This window comes from Lichtheimia ornata (assembly GCF_029851405.1).
Source record: "Lichtheimia ornata isolate CBS 291.66 chromosome Unknown scaffold00006, whole genome shotgun sequence".
NCBI classification, from domain to species: Eukaryota; Fungi; Mucoromycota; class Mucoromycetes; order Mucorales; family Lichtheimiaceae; genus Lichtheimia; species Lichtheimia ornata.
In genome coordinates, this window is record NW_026695326.1 from 673,839 (window position 1) to 693,819 (window position 19,981).

Consider the following 19,981-nt stretch of genomic DNA (forward strand, 5'->3'; position numbering starts at 1 on the left):
CCCCTCTTTTGTGTTATCACGTGAGCAACAAGGATTGGGGGAAGTTGTGTACATATTTCATCAGGTAACACAGACAGATCCACTTTTTTTTTCTCTCTCTCTTCTTCTACTTCTTCCAAACCACTGCTGCATGTTTCAAAGGAGTTGTCCTAGGCGTGCATCCAAATGGGCATTGGGTGTCTCTGCTGTGGCTGCAACAACATTGGCTACTCTCTATTCTTCTCACAACAAACCTATCCGCTCTCCTCTTCTTTTACCAACCGTTTATGCTGAAGCCAACAATTCACCCGATCGATCCCTCCATGACAAGAATGACAACAACAATAAGGATAAAGTCAACGAGCTTATCGGGAACCTCTTTCGGCGATCTGACATTGTACGCATGATGCACGTGCCTTCCATTCCTTCCATGACAGCCAAGCTACCGTCAACAGAGGAAATCAATGAGAAAATCGCCGAGTTGTATCCATCCTTCACCAGCCAGTTTGAATACCTCAAGCAAAGTTATGCGTATCTGTGGGATTTCCTTAGCATGGAAGACTTTCGCCATATGATGACCGAGATGGAGAAGGAAGCGAGTGATGAGAAAGCGTATCCAGAAGTTGCAGAGGATGCTCATGTCAGGTATTCATTCTTCACGTTGTCCGTGCGCATGTTCGTTCGTCCTTGTCTCACATGGCGGAATCTAGAATGGGTGTTTCGTTATCGGAGGGCGAGCAAGCCTTCTTACAAGCACGAAAAACACGCCAACGGGAAGCATTTGCAAATTTCATTGGTGTTCCTGTCAATCAAGTCGAAATACCCGATATCCCGGTCACTGGTATTGCTACAAGGTATGTAAGGAAAGGAGAAGGGGCAAATGGGATGCTGAAGAATTGACATCATCATGCAAATAGTGGTGGAGGATATCGTGCCATGGTGGGAAGTGCTGGCTATCTCAAAGCAATGAAGGATACTGGTGTTTTGGATACAGTGACTTATCTTGCAGGTAAAGAAAGGGTGGGTGGGGTGAACCATCATCGGCTATTGTGATCCGAACCACTAACTTGGGAATGAATTGCTGTAAAGGTGTTTCTGGATCGTGTTGGGGATTAGCTCAGCTCTACAGCCCGCTGACAGATACAAACTTTGAGACCATGAAGGATCATTTGAAGAGTCACGTGCATACACATCTTGCCAATATGAACAACTTTATCAGCATTCTTCAAGCAGCACCACAAAACAGCAAAATCCTTATGCAAGGCATCATTGAACGTTATTATCAACAAAATGGAGATATCAATCTTGTCGACATCTTTGGCATGATGCTTGGTGGAACATTGTTGACGAGGAAAAAGACAATATCAAAAGAGGAAAAGGATGACAGCACATTGGAAGAACCGGATGGCACCCTTATCAAGCCTTTGTTATTGGATCGTAAGACCATGAAGTTATCGAATCAGAGGAAGTATATCGAGGATGGATCACTGCCGATGCCCATTTACTGTGTCGTACGTCATGATATTGAAAGTGACCCTGATGAAGGAGATGTCTATCAATGGTTCGAGTTCACGCCTTTTGAAATGGGATCAGAGGAAATCAATGGTAAATTGATAAGGGAGGCTGTGTGTGTTGCTTATCATGCATGTCTAATACACCACGTAATAGCTTGGATTCCAGTATGGGCTTTTGGAAGAAAATTTGAACAAGGCAAAAACATCGAGCGCCTTCCAGAGCAAACAATGGGAATCATGATGGGGTAAGTAAGGGCTTTATACATGTATCATGAGGTATGGAAACTAATCTATGGCACAAATAGTGTGTTTGGATCAGCATTTGCAGCAAGCCTTTCGCACTTTTATCAAGAGATTCGAAGCTTTGTACCATCCTCAGCATTGGAGAAAGCAGATGGGCTTTTGCTTCAGTATCGTGATTCAATGTCAGTGTATCATCCTATTTCACCAGCATGGTTCCCCAACCCATTCTATCAGCTGCATGTTCAAGCATGGACACCTGTCATTGATCGCCTTATCAACTCCAAACGGCTATGTCTTGCTGATGCTGGTCTTGACAACAATATCCCATTCTACCCACTCTTGCGAAAAGGCCGTGATGTGGATGTAATCTTTGCCATTGATCTCAGTGCCGATATCCAGACCGCTCCTCATTTCGAAAGAGCTGAAGGTTATGTTCGACGACGAGGCATTGAAGGATGGCCAAAGGGAGCGGGTTGGCCAAAAGACAGTGAACAAGGACTCGGCACATGCACCGTTTTTGCATCCGAAGCAACTGAAAAACCTGAACAGCACGTTAGCAGCAATATGGATCCTGATCATCACCCAGTGACGCTCGTTTATTTCCCGTTGATCAGTAATCCCAACTATGATCCTGATTTTGATCCACAAACAGCTGAATTCTGCAGCACATGGAACTTTGTCTACACCCCTGATCAGGTGCAACAATTGATGGGACTCGCTGAAACCAACTGGAAGGACAATGTCGATCATGTCAGAGACGTATTACGAAAAGTTTGGGAACGCAAACGAGAACAGAGGTTAGCACGAGAACGAGCCATCAGCCAACAGCAAATCGCACAAATCGCATAACAATAAAATCTCATCATTCCTTTGCATGCATCATTCAATTCACATGTCTTCGATTCAATGATCTCCTTTATTTGCAATGAGCTATATCAGCAAAGCATCTTTACCCAAATGTCAGCGTCAACAATCGATCTGCCTTTCTTCCAACGGTCCTTGATGGCAACGATGATCTTGATATTGTTATTGTTATTTTGTACTTTGGTTGGATACGTTCATGGAGGTGGGTTACCGTATGTATGGATGCGATGAAGCATTACATTAACATCCAAATACATATGTAGGCGGATTCACTATACGATGCTGGGAGCAACTCAATGGGTACGTTTACTCTCAAAAGGAAGAACAATGACGTTTAATAACACAATGGTTGTAGCAAAAAGAACTTGCTCCAGGATGGTACTTGCCAAAACATCAACAATCAACATGACGGCTGGCATACTTTTACGAACGATGATTGGGTTTACTACCCTGAACAAGCAGGTAGGCACACAATGACAATCATTTTTATATACTTGCGTAAACTTTGACGCTTTTCAAAAGTCAACATATCCATGTCGGAGGCTGTGGTGCATATCGTTATGGGTACGTTTGTCAAAGGAGATTTGGATCAACACAACACATCATTGATGAGAATGATGGATCTCTGTAGCTGGAGGATGCTGTGCACCCAATCGACTAAAACCTGCTGGTCGTATATATCAAGATTATGGAGAGAACTATAGAGAGGATGGCACCAAAATTGTCGGGATTGCGGATGCACCTCTCATCCAAACGATTGCTGTTGAAGGAGCGTATATGCGACACCTCACGGATGATCACGCCATGGTATGCATCCCCAAGTTATACTGCTGCGGTGGATCTATTAGAGCATAACCCTCTTTGTGATACTGCTAGAACCTCACGTTGTTGGCATCGGTGAATATGGCGGATAAACAAGCCGTTCTTTATGGTGCAGCTTTCGATCGTGCTGGTCTTATCACTTACAAGTACATGGATGCTGAACGTCGATTCTTGGGAAATCACTCGACAGGCGTATTACGAAATTCGGTGGCTGTTCCTGATGTAACCCTTCCTCGGCACACACGTTACATTGTAAGACACTCGAGAAGGGGAAAAAAGGGGGAAAGATTTGACAGATCATTGATCACCCTTTTTTTTGGGGCAGGAGATTTCGATCTATGGTTCACGTACAAATCCGCTTTGTTTCACCTATATATATGCTGGTCTTTATGTGGATCGAAAACAGGCAACGATTACACGCATATGCTCAAAATGTATGTCGACGACGACGTGGGGGAATTGAATTTCGGTTATGCTTACATAGTGTGGTCTTTGCATAGTGACGTCTACCTTGCAATACACAGCCCTTGGTAACTTTATCCTGATCCCAGCCTGTTTTGCTGTTATGGCATGGACCATGTCCACGTTTGAGTTTCCTCCGTAAGTGTGTGTATATGAGTATGCATTGATTCAACTTTTAACCTAATGAAGGATTCATTCTTCTTACATAGGCCCGTCCGATTTCTTTGTCGACAACCAACCCCGCTCATGACCTTGTGCGTCTTTATGATGATGGGTACGTTATTACATGCATATCCATAAGCCACGTGTGAAGGCTCATTCATGAGTTTTCATTGTTTACTAGGCTCCTTTATCTTTAGCCAGGCATGGAATCTTATTAATTCGCAGTCAGTCATCTTCGACGAGTGGCTACCACGTGCTGTCAAGATCATTGGTAAGTACCACACATCTACTTGAATCATTGTGTATTGGGGAGGTATTCATTCGAGTTATCTAGAACTGTTCATATCATTCTTTCTCTATGCTGTCTACTTTTATCCGGTAAGTTGCCTTTATTGAGGGAAGATGCAAAAGCATGATGATTTCTAACGCAGGGAGAGTGACATTCAAGGTATTCCTATGTTATTCTGCAAGCTATCGATCACGGGTGGCCAACATACTTGGTGTATACGTGGTGTTGGTACTTTTTAGTCTTCGCGTCGTCATTGATTTACCATCCTATGTCGTCACATACGCACGCGACGTGCAATATCTCGTATTCAATGTGGTGGCCGCCGTCCCTGCCATCTTGGCTTATGCTGCAGTACTTGGTTTCTTTATCGTGAGATCGTTCACTTTTCGCTCATGCGATACGTGCCGAATTTTATCGCTTGAAGTAGCAGACACCGAAGAGCAATACGTGCGTCGTCTATTTATGCCACATAATTTCAAGATCGCGGTATGTACATAGTATGATTTATGGAGACGAGTTCCAAAGGACTAAAGATCACATGTAGAGAACGATCAAACCTACCTTGTGGAGGCGTGTTTGGCTTTTGATTAGTCGGCAGCAGAAATTGAAACGACAAGGTATCTTTAGGATGACAACGGTGCGATGGCTTTTTGGGATCAATGAATTTGTGAGGTACATGGATAAGCGTGTATACATGAAAGTGCAATGTTGAATAACTCCTCCTTACTTTCCTTTTGGCTTTAGGATCCCACTCGCTGTCAAAGTAGCATTGACCTTGTTGATCTATTGCTTGGCACAGCTGGTATGTGTATAAAGGATTATACATGTAACAACATTAGTAATGATTGCTTTAGATCCCCATTTTGCTTACTCAAATGGTTGGTGTGGGTGGTGTTGTGCCCATGCGTATCTGTGCATGGTCCCCATACCTCGCTCAATTCCAGTATCACCCCGATCCAATGCATTTTGCGGCCAAATCGTTCATGCTTATGCAAATAGCAGCCTACTTTGCCACAGTGGGTGCAGGTGGATGTAAGTGTCTTTTTGTGAGCTCCTTAAGTCCCTCGTAGACCAACTCACAAACGTTTATAGTCTGCATGATTTATGCATTTGGGATACTACGGCGTGCAACCAAGGATCTTCTTCGATTACGTCGTGGTGATTATGGCATTTTCAAAGGCAAAAAAGACAATGAGTAAGTACAGGTGCATTGATACATGAACAAGAGATGACTCATATTAGTCTCCTAGTATTGATATTGATGATGCCATACGATTTCTTGGTGTTTGTGTTGGATTTGGTATGTGCTACCGTGATGTATCCTTTACATCGTACGTTACCATTGACTCTGGTTATGAAGGTTTTACAGGCACCATGTATTTTATGGTGGAGGTGGCATTGATCGGAACAGGCATTGCCATGCTGATACAGCTTGATCATGTACGCGACTTTTTATTACATCGTGTCGGCTATGGTACCTTCTTTGCGAGCTTTTTTGTGGCATTGGTCGTACAAATGATCCAGAAACGGATCACAGGGATTCTGTTTCTCAAGGATGGTTCTCGTTTCAGTCTCCAGAATCGCGCTCCTTTCCTCCATTATTGGTACTTTATGATGCTTACATCCATGACTCGCGCCTTGACATCGTACATTATCCGCACCCTGAAGCTCGCCCTGCGATATCCTCTCTTTAGTTTACGTGTGGATAGGAATGCTGAAACGTGGTCTGTGCGTCGTGGTGATGGTGGTTTTGTAGGCTATTGTGGCATGGTATGTGTGTGTGCTACCTAATACGACGAGGAATAGCAATTAACAGCCCCTGAAAATATAGTTGTTGGCCGAACACGAATACAACAACCCCGTTCTATTGGTCTTTATTGAATGCCTGCTACCTCATATCCATCCAAAAAGGCCTTTTCGTTATTGTAATGTGCACGACCCAATGAAACAGCAGGATGATAGCGTCTATGGATCGGAAAAGACAACCTTGGTGTTATCCTCTCGGGATGCAAAGGCTATCAGAGCACGAACACGTTGGTTTCTCGCCTACACTCTTATCCACAACCCAATGGCAAGTACAAACGCGTTTATGTTGTAATCCTCTCACCCACTAATGATTTTATGTATGTAGATTCGTAAATGTAGAAAACATGTGTTGAAGGCCGTAGTGGACAAGTACAATAGCTAGTAAATTATACATAGCAATGAAAGGGCTATTTACATGAAAGCAAGATGTATATCAGAATGAGAAGGAGGAGGAGGAGAGGGGTTGAAAAATGGTATTATCTTTGAACAGCGAGAACTTGAATACGCCATCCACCAAACCAGGGCATGCTCCACAAGTATCGTATGTGCATTTGATCTGCGTCAATAGGTGTGGCTGATGGCATAAGGATTCCAAGAAAGAGGATGAAGAACAAAAACATGACCAAAAAGCCGATGAGACGTGAAGACAATGAGGATGGCTGAAACAGGGCACTACTTGCAGTGCTGCTGGCACGTTTGCGACGATTGGAAGCAAGATCAGATTGAGATCGCATTCGACGTTGTCGTAGTTGGACTTGATTCTCTGCATAGAGAGGTGGTGTACAAAGTTCCTCTTGATCGGAAAGGGACGAGATTGACATGGGTGAAGAAAATCGATCATCATCGTTATCATTATCGTTATCGGCGTCATTGCCATCGATCGACATGAAATGATTGGATGCACTTCGAAACGGTAACAACATCCGTGCACGGATATCCTAACAATTATACATGCATGTGAGCTCTTCATTGTCCAAAAAGGGAATGGTGTGATTCATGCATGAACTTACATTGACACCTGCTGAGACACCGCCAAGTGCAGCTGCTACCACGCCACCTCCCATACTTGCTGTTGGTGGTGGTGGTGACGAAGATAATAGGGATTGCTGATCCGTTATCTGTTCTTCAGCCAACATTTCATCATCGGATCGGTTTTCTGCTTCTGGACTATTGCTGCTTGTTGTAGCCATAGCAACGCATTCGCTTGTACCGCCGGCTTCAATTTCACGCCCATTCAATAAAATCAATCCACGCCATTGGTTATCCTCTTCTCCAAGCACACCAGATACAGTCAACCGTGTGCCACGCTTGTTAAGGGATTCTTGCTGTACTGGACCAAGCGACATTTCAATGATGCATTCACGGCTGGTAAAACGTGACATGGATGATGCTGCTGGTAGATAAAGTTCAATAGCATGCTTCTGGGGTATCTTGCTTGTGTTGGCAACAAGGTGAGATGGCTCCGGTGCAAGTTCAGATACACGAGCGAATAATGATCCTGATACATCCTTTTCTTCAAGTCCATCATGTCGCGTCATTTTGGCTGTAATCTCATATCCTTTGGCATAATTGCGCAAATCCACAACAGCGTGCACCAATACTAAATCCTGTTCCACCATACTATGACCGCTGCTGTTGCTACTGCTTACACTTCCAGTGTCGGCAATCGTCACTGATTTTCGTCGCTTGTTGGCAGCTGTAGATGTGGGCGATGTCGCAAGTTGTTTGGATCGTTGAAGTGACACGCTGAGATTGGATCGAGCAGGTGGAGCTGTTACCTTTTTTGCCAATCGAAAAGTGCATTGCGTATTGAATTCACACGTCTTTTGGTCATAGTTCTTGTTGATCGTCTTCCATTCAACAGCTCCATGGTCCGCATAAAGCTCTTTGATGACTTGGTCGGAAAGCTGTTCACTGCCAAAGCCCTGGATATCCAGTGGTTTGGTAAGATAAGGTGGTGGACCATTTGACTTTAGGTAATTCTCAAGTGCCTTGATCTTCTTGGGTAATCCGAGGGCTAATTGATTACTGAAATAGGCTGGCACCGAAGCACCCAAATCGAGACTTGCCACAAATGTCGCACGTGTGGATGGGATGGGATGATTGGTGGTAGTAGTGTATGGGTCAATTGCTTCCAGGATCCAGCCTGATATACAAAAGAGAGCTTGTTGACGCTTAGATGACTTGGGTACAGGGAAATTTGGAATCGATGCTTCAATGTAGATGACTCGCTTGGCTGCAGGATTGGTAGTCGAATTGATCTTTTCATGAGCTGTGCATGCCGCCACATAAATCTCTCTTGATCTACATTGGATACGATTAGATTACTATGTCACATACTCAAAACCTCTATACATACTTGAATAAAAAACCACCTTTGATCACTTGTCGTACAAGGGAGCATCCATGGGCAAGTTGCATCAATGGCTCAATCTCTTCAATTGATTCATCATATTGCTGTCGGAGTGGACCGGTATCCGTAACCACTGACACAACTTCTTCCACTGAAAATCCTTCAATGACCTTGGAAGCCTTCACAATCAATGATGGTTCGGGTATAGCAAAAGGTTCATCCATCACCATTGGGATCTGATCAATGGTCTTGCTAGTGCCTTGACGCTTACTGATTTGCATCCCATTCTTATCAGAGACGTTGTTCCATCCAAATTGTTGATCCACCATCTTTGCCAAAAACGACATGGCTCTTTGAGCGTATTCCTTTGGTGTTACAGGCAATGTTTTCACGATTGATTCAATGCTATCGGCTGTGGTTGGTGGTGTGATGCTGTCTTCGGTTGTAGAAGATTGTTTTGGCTTCTCTTGTTCAGTAGCAGGACTCGATGTCATGGTTGTATTGGTGCCCGTGGCAGTTGAAGTAGTCGCCGCACCTGATATTACAGAGCTGCCACCACCACTGGTAGCAGTTGTATCCAATTGATGGGGCTTATCTTGTATCGGACGTGAAGATGGAAGTGACTTGATGAGTGAGGTGGGTGATGCACCTTTACAAATATCAGCTGGTACACCATTGACCACCAATCGATCGTCACGCGTATCAGGTTTGATAAGAAGTAAAATCTTGCCACGCTGTGGAATGATGTGCTCCTCGTCATGCTCGATCTCAAGCCACCAACCATAAGGATCATAATGGCGTGTGCTTGCATGGACACGTGATGGTGGTGGATCAATCACGACATTATAGCTGCGTTGTCGTTCACCTTGTTGTCGTCCATCCAATCTCACTTCAGCTTTGGTACTACCATTGCCACTGCCACGAGCTGTTCCAAAGATACTCGATGAAGGTGATGACGATGATGATGCTGATACCGGCTCAGCAGATCGTACGTATTCAGCTCTTAAACTCTTTCTTTGCTGATCAAAGGCGATATTGACGAGGCTGCCGTGTTGCAACATGACAAGATCAGGTGGTGCACCGTACTTGTTGAAGTATTGATGAGCATGCATGACGATATCGGGATGGTGACCTGAAAGGCTGTTGGGTATATAGGAGGGAATCCAGCCTTGTGGATTCGCTTGGTTGATCAACCTGACAGTGGTAGTGTTGTTGTCGTAACGTTCAAGACGCCATGCCCATAAATCAAGACGTGCACGCACGTGACCTGCTTGATCTTTAGGTAGAGAAACATGACCAAACGAATCACTGATGCAGGAGGTGGCACAGAAATCGATGCGACCTGGTGACATGTAAGCTGCTGCAAACGCCACATAATCCCTGGCACTGCATAAGATGTACAATAAATGAATGAGTCATCAAGATCGACAAGGCACATTTGTTACGTATGCTACTTTACCTGACAGTCCAAAAGCCTTTTGTCTTATAATGCCATATCGAGCATGTGGGTGACACTTGATGAACAAAGCTTGCATCTTCAAACGTAGAATCCCCTACAATAATAAACTTAGCATACAAGAAGATGTATACCCCACCCTTTCCATATACTTACAGATTTTCCTTGCACCAATGCAATTGATCACCGCCTTGACATCCCATATACTACAATCTCGCCATATTGACTCGCTCAAATAAGCCCCCACTGGATGACCTGATACGTCAAGTTTGCTGATACTAACAAAGAGGTTGGCAGGTTCAGGCGATTGTAACATGTGCCATCCAGTACGCTGGAGAAGACTATCGAAATAGGTATGCATCTTGACAAGCTGTGTGGGCTCCGATTTAGGCACATCAATCTCATTCGAGACCAAAGCAGGTTCCTCTTCTTCCTCTTTTTCCTCATGTTCAATCGGGCTCTCAGTAACAGGCTCACTACAAGCATTCATATTTAGTAACCTATACCACTTGATATCCACATCCACACATTTACTTACGATGTAACCATAGGATCAAGGCTTAAAGGAGGAATAGCACTATCTTGCTTGATGTCTTGACTCTCTTGATCCGACCCACTGGTGACGTCTCGATTTGAAACGAAGCCTTCCATATCACCGGCAAACACGCCATGATCACGATCACCACCAATACCACTTTCACCACTGCTGGTCACTTGATCTTCTTCCTCCTCATCCTCGGAGCTTTCATCAGCATCATCGTCGCTGCTGGTATCATCCAATAATTCACTATCGCTGCCGCCATCATCCACCTTGTCACCATGATTACTTGACCATGCACGACCTTCCCATAATCGAAACGGCCATTCTTTGCCATTGACGTATACTTGATGAAATCCTTTGCCGGCTGATGTAGTAGTAGATGCTGGCTTTAACTTGACGTCCACCTTGATATGCTTCTCAGCGTCACCCTCTTGTTTAATGCTGCGAATAAACTGGGCCGGATGATGCAATGTTACAAAATATCGATAACCCGTTCCATTTTGCCGTCGTCGTTGTCGATAGCAACGGATACAGAATTGAGCAAATTGGTCCACCATCTTGGTGTCAAGCGGCTGCTGATTGAGAGAAACATGAACATCCATATCAATGCATCCAGTGGTGGCCCATGTTTGGTGATCAAGCTCGATCATGACATCCGGTGCCGTTGCTGCAGCTGCTCTGTTCTCAGCGATGTTCTCATGCATATGGCTGCCAAAGGTATACGATGAGCTGAATACATCAGATCGTAGTGTGTGATCCTGTTGCGATTTGGGAATAAGTTTAGGTGATTGAGATGGACGCATACTGCTGGTAGCATAGGATGGAGTGATGAGGAGTGATGATGCCATGAAGCTGTTTTTGCGATGTCGAAGTGAAGAAGCAAGTTGTAATGAAGATTGATGATCCCAGGATGCACTTTGATGATGGTGGTGATGATGGTGATGCTGTTGTTGGACGGCTTGTTTGATATGGATACTGTTCACTTTGGAGGAGGATGAAGAGGAGGTTGAGGAGGAGGATTGCTTTTGTGTAGTGTCGACTTGATAGTGTAAATTCCATTCATGCCGATCGGGGTAATATGCCGTGTTGACGCCGTGGATACCATTATATGGATGACGACGTATAATGAAAGGAGGAGCACCATGCAATCCAAGTACAGAAAGAGGACCCGTTATCAATGACATAACGTATGACTCGAGTATATCTTGTCTCGTGGTGGATGATGATTGATAAAAAAGTGTCACACGAGAATCCAAGGCGGGGTCATCGTCGGGTGACATCCGGATGTCATACGCCATAAGGTGTTGCTGCGTTGTCGATGCTGAAATGTACAAGAGGCGATTCTTCTTGCGACTGGTCTTTTCAACAAACAAATGATCTTGTCCAGTATTCATGCTATTATAAATGTTATATCAGGTTACACATTATCGAATGCATTCAAGATATAAAAAGACTTACACGTTACTTGCTTCGGATTTGTCATTGGGTATCCTTCGTGTGACAAACACGTTTGGAGACCACTGGTTCTCCTCATCCTCATTCTCAACCACTTGTACCCTGTCCACCATGTGATCCCCTTTTTTACATGGGTTGTGTTAGTCTCATGTCATTCTATATATCCATAATCAATCATATACATACACAACTTTCGAGTATCCGGGTTACTGAATAACGAGTGCCAACCGCTTAACGTCCATGGTCGATCAGATTGGGTGAGACATTCAAGCACTACCTTGTATACTGTTTCAGTCTCGGGAATGCCGTTACGCCTGTACATGTGAATACGCGACGATCGAGGAATGGGTTGAGACTTGATCTTGGTCCACTTGTTCTTATGGGGTTGAGTTGACAAGAGAGCATTGTATCGATGTATGGCTGTGTTGAGTGCTTCGGTGTATGATTCACGACGAGTGCTATTGCTTAGTGAGGGTCAACATTGGCATTACAATAGGAACCTTGTTGTCATTCCTTACGTGGTTGCTGTTGGTGGTGGTTGTGGTGGTTGTGGTGGCATAGTGAATTGTTGCTGCAGACTGGTGTGTCCGTAGCAATAAAGAAAAGAGAGAGCACACCTGGTTCCCCGAAAATGAAACGAGCTTCCCCACCTTTTGCCGGACTATGCATTACACCCACTGAAATGTCACGTGCAATAAATCAGCTGCTTTAGATCTTCATACTACTATCATCGACTACGGCTAAATGCATATCATCATTGATACTTGGCAATAATACTTATAGTGATGGAATGTCTAATCATGCCAACAGCACCCGAATTGTGTATACGTTGGCCCACAATTACTGTATCGAGCATCCTTCGCTGTTGTAGGATTAGTGTATATACGTAGACTAATAAAGCATCAAGCCATAGTTGAGTATCTTTCTTTATCATTGTGATTCATATGATGGCGATGGCTAGTGGAGCAGCTATCCATTGCACGTATTTGCTTACAACCAATACATATGGGGGAATCATATAAATTGGATGTGCAGCTTACATAAGGCCAACGGCGTCATCCTTGGGTGAAACATAGCATGAGAAGATGCGTAAAGAGTAGCAGCTGGGTATCAAAGCAACATTGGTGTCATTTTGTCTTGTGTACAGTATTGAAACCAATGCCGTGTATGCATTCCCCCGGTTGAAAACTGCATCAAGCTGCGGTAGGAGAGACACCTTTCCACATGTTCCATGACACTGATGCATGCACGCTGTTTTCATTTCTCTCGGTGGGTATTTCCGTTGACACAGCAACCACACAATGATCATTCCTCTCATGCTATTCTTCAAATGTTAAGGTGTACAAGGTTATTTTTTATTCTTTGCAGCACTACTTCGTCATAATTAAAGTACGTAGTAATATAGAGGGATAGTATACATGATAAGAAGGGATCTTTTAAGGGTTGTGTTTGGGTAGGCAATAAAACTTGTAAATTGGGTGTGCATTGCAGCGCCTGCTGTTACTGCATGTAAATAAATGTATGAAGCGTAGCGGATGTTTGGTGAATGGGTACCATATTATCTAAGCCCACTTGCCGAGCAAAGACATAAGGCCAGCACCAATGTACATGGAAAGGAAACATACGACCTTGTAGATGAGCGATGTGTGGAAGAAGCTTGTGTTGTTGTTGATCTCGTTGGCAATCAAAGAAATAAAGGCGTTGTAAAGCAGGATACCAGCTGCCAAAGAATCAAGAATAGCCTGTGCGAGCACTGAGGATGCCGAGTATGGGTTGCTGCTCATGTTGACACCAATACCAATAGCTGTGCCGATAGGTGTGGTAAGAGCAAAGCCAAGACCTAGGAGAATAGGCTTGAGGAGCGACTTGTACTTGTTGTCATTGATACGAGTACCAAGGGCAATGCCTTCAAAGAACTATATAACGTGATGTGTTGTTGATTTATGTATCAGTCATATGCTATCGTCTTTTGTTTTGGTCACACACACACACACATACCTGGTGGAATACAAGAGCAATGAGAAGCACGCGGAATTCACCACCATCCGCAAAACCAAGGGTCAATCCAATAATGACGGAATGGACTACGAGACCAATTTCGAGAATGATAGTACTAAGATCAAGGAACTTTGAAGGTTCGATGGTGGTGGAATGATTCACTTGGGGTTGTTCAATATCACCCTTGGTAGCACCACTGCCCATGGTGTCAGCTTCCTGAGCATCCAAATGGCCCTTCTTGTGAAGACGCGTGAGTAAACAAAACTCGATCAGCTGGATAAAGAACACAGCGATCAAGGCAAATAGACCAACGAATCCTTCAAAGCCATCCCAGCCGTCACCAATACATGGGCTTTCAAATCTTTCGCTAGCTTCAGGGATCATGTGGATGAATGAAACAGCAAGAATAACACCTAAAAGGATTTATTCATCAACATCATGTCGTGTATACTCTTTGAAATCATTAGCAAACTTACCAGTGCCAACTGAAAGGGTTCAACAAAGATACCAACAATATCATTTAGTTATCAAACGTATGCATACCACGGACTTTTTGTATTACTTACAGAACTTGCACACGGTCAAGAACCAGTAACGGAAACCTCCAGATGCGTAAGGGCTAAGACGATGAAGGAGAATAGGACCAAATACGCCGAGCAATGATGCAGCCATGATAATGAAAATGGCACCAATGCGTAGGCCAAGGTTGTAGTCATCATCAACAGACGCAACACACTCCTCGGCGCTATCAGGGTGCGAATGACCAGCATGCGAATCACCCTCTTCAGCGGCTGCTTCAGCAGTATGATCGTGTCCTGCTTCAGTGCCATGATCGTGGACATCTGTTATATGTATTTAGTATCCCAGGATAATAGGCACGCATATGGATGTATGAACGTACCTTGTGCAAGAGCAAAAGCTACAAGGTATATGAAGGAGAGGAGAGACAATGATCTCTTTGCAAGCGTCGTCATAATAGGTCGTAGGTTGAGAGCAAGAAAAGTGTAGTGATAATGGGTTAGGCATGTAATAGATGCTTCCTTTTTATATATGCGTCACGTAATCCGGCATCTAAAAAGAAAAATTTACAATGAAGTTGAGGTCCTATAATAGACTTGCGTATTGTGATGTGATCCGAGCCCATGCCGCCATATTACTACTGCTGCTTCCTTTGTCATGTGCATCATACCTTTTTGTAACCTAATGATGATGACTCTCAAAGCCAAAGCTGCAAGCTTAGCTGCATGCATATACATGCTCAATGGGCAATTCCACTTTGCGCGCGTCTCTTGCTTATCCCCTCCATCAAAAAGGATGGCTCCACGAGGGGTGTGTGTGTCAAACTAAATCTCGAAATTTTCTGACACATTGGCCAATGAGGGGCAAAAATTTCCGTTGCTTGGGTGAACCTTTGTAACCCTTGAGGTACACAAAATTTCCCAGGTTTCCAGTGTAAGAGATACCCCAGCCAATGAGCAGCCCGAGAGCTCACGCTACCAGGATCATCAGCCATCGTTTTAGATGGGTTTAATACAGCTCTTTATTGTATTTCCTCATGACCCGTGACTAGTAAAGATGGTGTTGCTGATGATTGACATGCAGCAGCGATCTCATCTTACTATCGTTTATAGCCTCTAATGGCAAAGTAATATCCCTGATACGTTGCAAAGGTCATTCATTTTCAAGATACGACTACCATTATGAGTTGCACAAACGCTGTATCGCATCTCAAATCGCATGTTCTTCATGCTGTTAGAAAATTTCGAAGATACTATAAATTTTTTTTCGGGAATGGCTCTCTTTTTCCTAACACGATGTGGAATCGAAACACTGCTTCTGATTTGGAGAATGGTGGTGGTGGTGGTGGTGGTGTTATAATACTTGTAGTAACTAGCAGCCATCGACTTTATAGCACGATATTGCTTTATGTTTGTAATTGATGAGTGATAAGAGCTAGATGTAAACATTCCCGTGTAACGCGTAAACGTCAATGCCCGATGACATTAAGCTTTCGCAAATGTAACAACGTGCCATGATTGTTGTTTGATCCGCCCACACAATAGGTCACGTTACAGCCCGCTCTCGCTATTCGGAACGTCTTGATGGCGTTATCATCGTTGTTGAAGGATCGAACCCATGTTCACTTTGCTATATTTACCGAATGCGGTAATCCATGTGATGATCTTGCCAACGCAGCCGTATGCTGCTTTCCAACACAGCTCGAGATAGCCGTATCTATCGCTTTTTGCTCTCTCATGCGTATAGGCACATATTTTACCAGCTCATTCATAACCCCGATGCTATCTTCCTTGGCACCGAGAGTCAAGATACAGCTCCAAATCAGGGATTTTTGTTTATAGCATGTATATGTCAAACTCGTTTACATTGGAACGGAAGCCATCACATGACGTCTCGACTTGGGGTATCTTGTAGCGGAGCTAGATCCGGACGAAAGCATACATACATAGTAATCCTACCACCAAACAATGAGCTTCACGGCGCATCATCTTTACCTCCTATGTAATAGCTATCTTTTGATTGGGAGGGCTTCGGAAGCTCGTAAACATGCGCGTTTACCATGGTATATTGAGAAAACATGGTTGCTAAGAGATGGACACATTGCACTTGTAAACTTCAGCATGCTTTATTGTAAGCTATAACGTGAGAGCGACACTGCGAGTATGGGTAGGTCCCCTCGAAGATGTCAATGGATCAAGTAGTTGCTAGGTAGGTGCAGTAATACAATGCTAGGTCAACAAATTGGCTTTGGTTATGGTTTGCCTAGCCGATCATTTACCCCTTAAAGAAGGATGAAGAGTCCTACTAAACATGGTAAAAATTCATTGACCCCTTGATACACATGTCGTCGCTCATTGTTGCTCCACCAAGGAAACATTCGTATTTCATATTGTGATATGCGATGTCCTTTTAAGCATTTGAAGAGGTATCTTGCAAGAGGTTAAGGGTTAAGCTATCGCGTGTTTTGAACACCAACAACCCTATACTATGATTACAAGCTGATCAGCAAGCAACCGTTGCTGAGTTACAAGGGCTTTATTTGCTTTGCTAAATAGATTTGTAATAGGGAGCCTATGGCTTTCACCACGACCATGTAGCTGTTGATGTTATGTATATGCACAAAAGCTGAGAATTACTTGCATGCATTCAGCGGGGATCTCCTTTTATCAATGAGAGTTGTCTTATCCAAGCATGGCTGTGATGAGAAAACCAGGAGCTGACCCACTTTCATTATACCGTCAACAGCGCTAGCCGGCCCCCACTACATATCCAACTTGGTCAGGATAAAATGACAAAAGCGGTAAAAAGAGATAAGGTCTTTTTGCACCATTTATTTATGCCGCTTATCACCGACCTCGTTTGGTATATGTACGTAGCATCCTATGCAACAAGCAAATCCACATCCACTATAGCATTTATAGTCCATAGCAACGAGTATGGATCATGTATGTCATGCTATAGCCTTTCTTGTACGTGCCATAAGGATGCTGGTTGACTTTGATATCAATTACCACTAGCTTGCTAATCCATATTTGTGATGTAAATGTACACAAATGGATCTGTTTCACGGCAAAGGTGTGCCCATTGTACGTTGTGTAAGTGTATCACACACAGGCTGATGGCTTATTTTTACTCCTTTTTTCATGAAGCACAGCGCTTACGCCCCAGGATCATTTGCGACGGAGGAATTCGGTAATGGAATAGCCTAAAGGACGACGGACAGTGGTAGTGGCATTATAGTGTAGTAATTAAGGGGACCAGCGGGATGATCGGGATGAAAGAACCAAGAGAATGGATAACACAAACAACCTTTCTTGACGTCAAGGCATGTCATCTTGGGAGTTGAAGTGAGATACCACATTCAGCTTCACGCATGTAGCTTGAGTTGGAATAATCAAACAACGATCACGCCTATGCAACAATGATGGCGACAATAACAGGGGCTTTAAAAGAGTGGGATAGATGTAGCTCTGCATTACGCTGGTCATAATCACAAGCACACGGGACCACAACCACCAGTGAGAGTTTGAGTGAGAGGTTTAACTCTGACACATGCGTGCACTTCATAGTCAGCCTTATCTTATCAAAAATCTCATGCTGAGTCAAACCAGCTTTGGGGTGACTAATATGGCTTGCAAACAAGCAAAAAGCTTTTTTTTGATAGATCAAAAGCAAAATGAGCGACATCATGAGGTACTACGATCATTCACCTCGTGACTTTACAAAACAAAACCACAAAAATACATGTTTTTTTACACCATAGATACACGTAAACAACTTCGTGCATGCATATTCAGCCAGCAGCAGCATGATGAACAATTTTGGTTACTGCCGGGAACAGTCATCAAAATGATATTATGCGTAATGCGCACACAACAGCTCCCATTTACGCTAGCGTGATACATACACGGCTTGAAACGGATACACACACAATAACACGGTGGTGTACTTAAAAATATACGTGTGTGCACCCGCAGCACATGTGCATGAATTTGCTGCTGTGCTGGGTCTGTTTAACATACGTTGAACAAGTTTGCATACGTTTTAGGCTTAGACATGTGCCGCTGGCTTTGTGCCACCATAAGATGTGTGTGTGCCATTTGCAAACGCATGGGACTCTTTTTTCAGATTTGATGTTACTCACACGCACACACACAGCTTCCTATTTATGTTACACAAGGGCATGCAGGGTGGAAATGCAACTTGCCCAACCTTTTTTCATGATCCGCAAGCGGCACCAAGCACCCACCACATATGCATGCATACAGTAACCAAAGAGACTTTTGCTATTCAACATGTTGTAATGGGATATAGAAACGTTTAAGCAACGTCGTTGTACTGTAATATTAGAAGAAGTTATATCAAAAGGAAGAGAACAAGAGGTGGAATATACAAAGAATACTATGAAGGGAGAAAATCGGAGACAACATGATGGCGGGAAGAAAATGGGTAGCATGGTATGTGTGTACGTGAAATGAAAATAGAATTGCAGCCGTGCTTACTCTTAGTTGAGCTTGCCCATGGGAAGGGTGAAGTAAGAGGATTCCTTGGTAAGCATACCAGAGAGGCCATTGTACCAAGCAATGATGGAAGTGATCACACCAAAGGCACCACCAGCAACCTTGGTTGGGATGCTAGCATTGTATTCGGCAGCGGCAAGCAAGATAAAGGTGATCAAAAGCATGAAGAGCAAAAGCACCATGCCAATGGATGAACGATGAGCAGCGATCAACAAAACGGCGGTCATGATAGCCCAAGAAATCAAAAAGATCGTAAGAGAATGAGGAAGCACGTATTCGGGGACACCTGTTGCCTTGTATGCTGCATCAATACCACTCCAGGGAATAAAGATCATGGCGTACGACAGCCAAAAACCACCGTAACTCGAGAAAGCTGTGGCACCAAAGGTGTTACCGGTTCTGAATTCCCACATACCGGCCAAAAGCTGCAAGCAACACAAGCACAAAATTGATCAGTAAAGTGATTTCCAGAAAATAAAGAGCTTAAAGAGGTATAATTTACCTGGACAACACCACCATAAAACAAAGCAAGGCCAACAACAACGTTGCTAGGACCATCGGCAGGAAGACCGGCACCGGCGTTGTGAAGTGACAAGACAAAGGTGGTCAAAGCGAAAGAGCTCAAGCCCAATGGACCAGGATTGGCAATGACATAGTTAGGCACCACAGCAGGTGGTGGTGGTGGTGCCATTTGCATCTTAGCTTCAACGTCTCGAAGCTGTTGTGGTTGTTCGTGTTCAGTAGCCATAGTTGTGTGTATGAAGGAAAAAGAGAAAGTGATGGGTTGTAACATTGCCATCGATAGGTGGGGGTTTATATACCGAGTAGAAAGTTTTGGGCGGCTGTGTGTGGCTTCATTGGTCAAAGCATCAAAACACCGCCCCCGCAGAACAACTTTTCAGGTAAGGTCTATGTTTTTTTTTGCCCCTCTCCCCAAAGGCACAACAACAGCTACATCTTGTCCACCGGGATTGTGTGTTTGTTTGCACAAGCACCTT

At 43.9% G+C, this 19,981-nt stretch overlaps 5 protein-coding genes across 5 annotated transcripts; 2 read left to right on the plus strand and 3 right to left on the minus strand.

Moving 5' to 3' along the window:
- Positions 1-130: 130 nt before the first annotated feature.
- O0I10_002403 (uncharacterized protein) lies at positions 131-2,585 on the plus strand (the record flags this gene model as incomplete). Its single annotated transcript, XM_058482486.1, has 6 exons — positions 131-624; positions 690-833; positions 897-988; positions 1,069-1,584; positions 1,648-1,738; positions 1,799-2,585. The coding sequence occupies 6 exons, from the start codon at positions 131-133 to the stop codon at positions 2,583-2,585; spliced, it is 2,124 nt and encodes a 707-aa protein (XP_058346984.1).
- Positions 2,586-2,738: 153 nt separating this feature from the next.
- Positions 2,739-6,523, plus strand: O0I10_002404 (uncharacterized protein; the record flags this gene model as incomplete). Its single annotated transcript, XM_058482487.1, has 20 exons — positions 2,739-2,802; positions 2,864-2,900; positions 2,956-3,062; positions 3,123-3,164; positions 3,232-3,407; positions 3,477-3,674; positions 3,748-3,856; positions 3,923-4,022; positions 4,094-4,158; positions 4,228-4,317; positions 4,381-4,424; positions 4,495-4,821; positions 4,880-5,007; positions 5,080-5,137; positions 5,190-5,367; positions 5,428-5,530; positions 5,586-5,635; positions 5,696-6,105; positions 6,167-6,406; positions 6,467-6,523. 20 exons carry the CDS (start codon positions 2,739-2,741, stop codon positions 6,521-6,523), a joined length of 2,583 nt encoding a protein of 860 aa, XP_058346985.1.
- Positions 6,524-6,617: 94 nt separating this feature from the next.
- O0I10_002405 (uncharacterized protein) lies at positions 6,618-12,505 on the minus strand (the record flags this gene model as incomplete). The annotated part of the gene is made up of 9 exons (XM_058482488.1): positions 6,618-7,079; positions 7,152-8,445; positions 8,501-9,880; positions 9,954-10,047; positions 10,107-10,426; positions 10,489-11,886; positions 11,950-12,067; positions 12,133-12,404; positions 12,465-12,505. 9 exons carry the CDS (start codon positions 12,503-12,505, stop codon positions 6,618-6,620), a joined length of 5,379 nt encoding a protein of 1,792 aa, XP_058346986.1.
- A 1,003-nt stretch (positions 12,506-13,508) lies between these two features.
- Positions 13,509-14,918, minus strand: O0I10_002406 (uncharacterized protein; the record flags this gene model as incomplete). Its single annotated transcript, XM_058482489.1, has 4 exons — positions 13,509-13,862; positions 13,945-14,357; positions 14,511-14,786; positions 14,846-14,918. 4 exons carry the CDS (start codon positions 14,916-14,918, stop codon positions 13,509-13,511), a joined length of 1,116 nt encoding a protein of 371 aa, XP_058346987.1.
- A 4,049-nt stretch (positions 14,919-18,967) lies between these two features.
- Positions 18,968-19,731, minus strand: O0I10_002407 (uncharacterized protein; the record flags this gene model as incomplete). Its single annotated transcript, XM_058482490.1, has 2 exons — positions 18,968-19,408; positions 19,486-19,731. The coding sequence occupies 2 exons, from the start codon at positions 19,729-19,731 to the stop codon at positions 18,968-18,970; spliced, it is 687 nt and encodes a 228-aa protein (XP_058346988.1).
- Between the last annotated feature and the right edge of the window lie 250 nt (positions 19,732-19,981).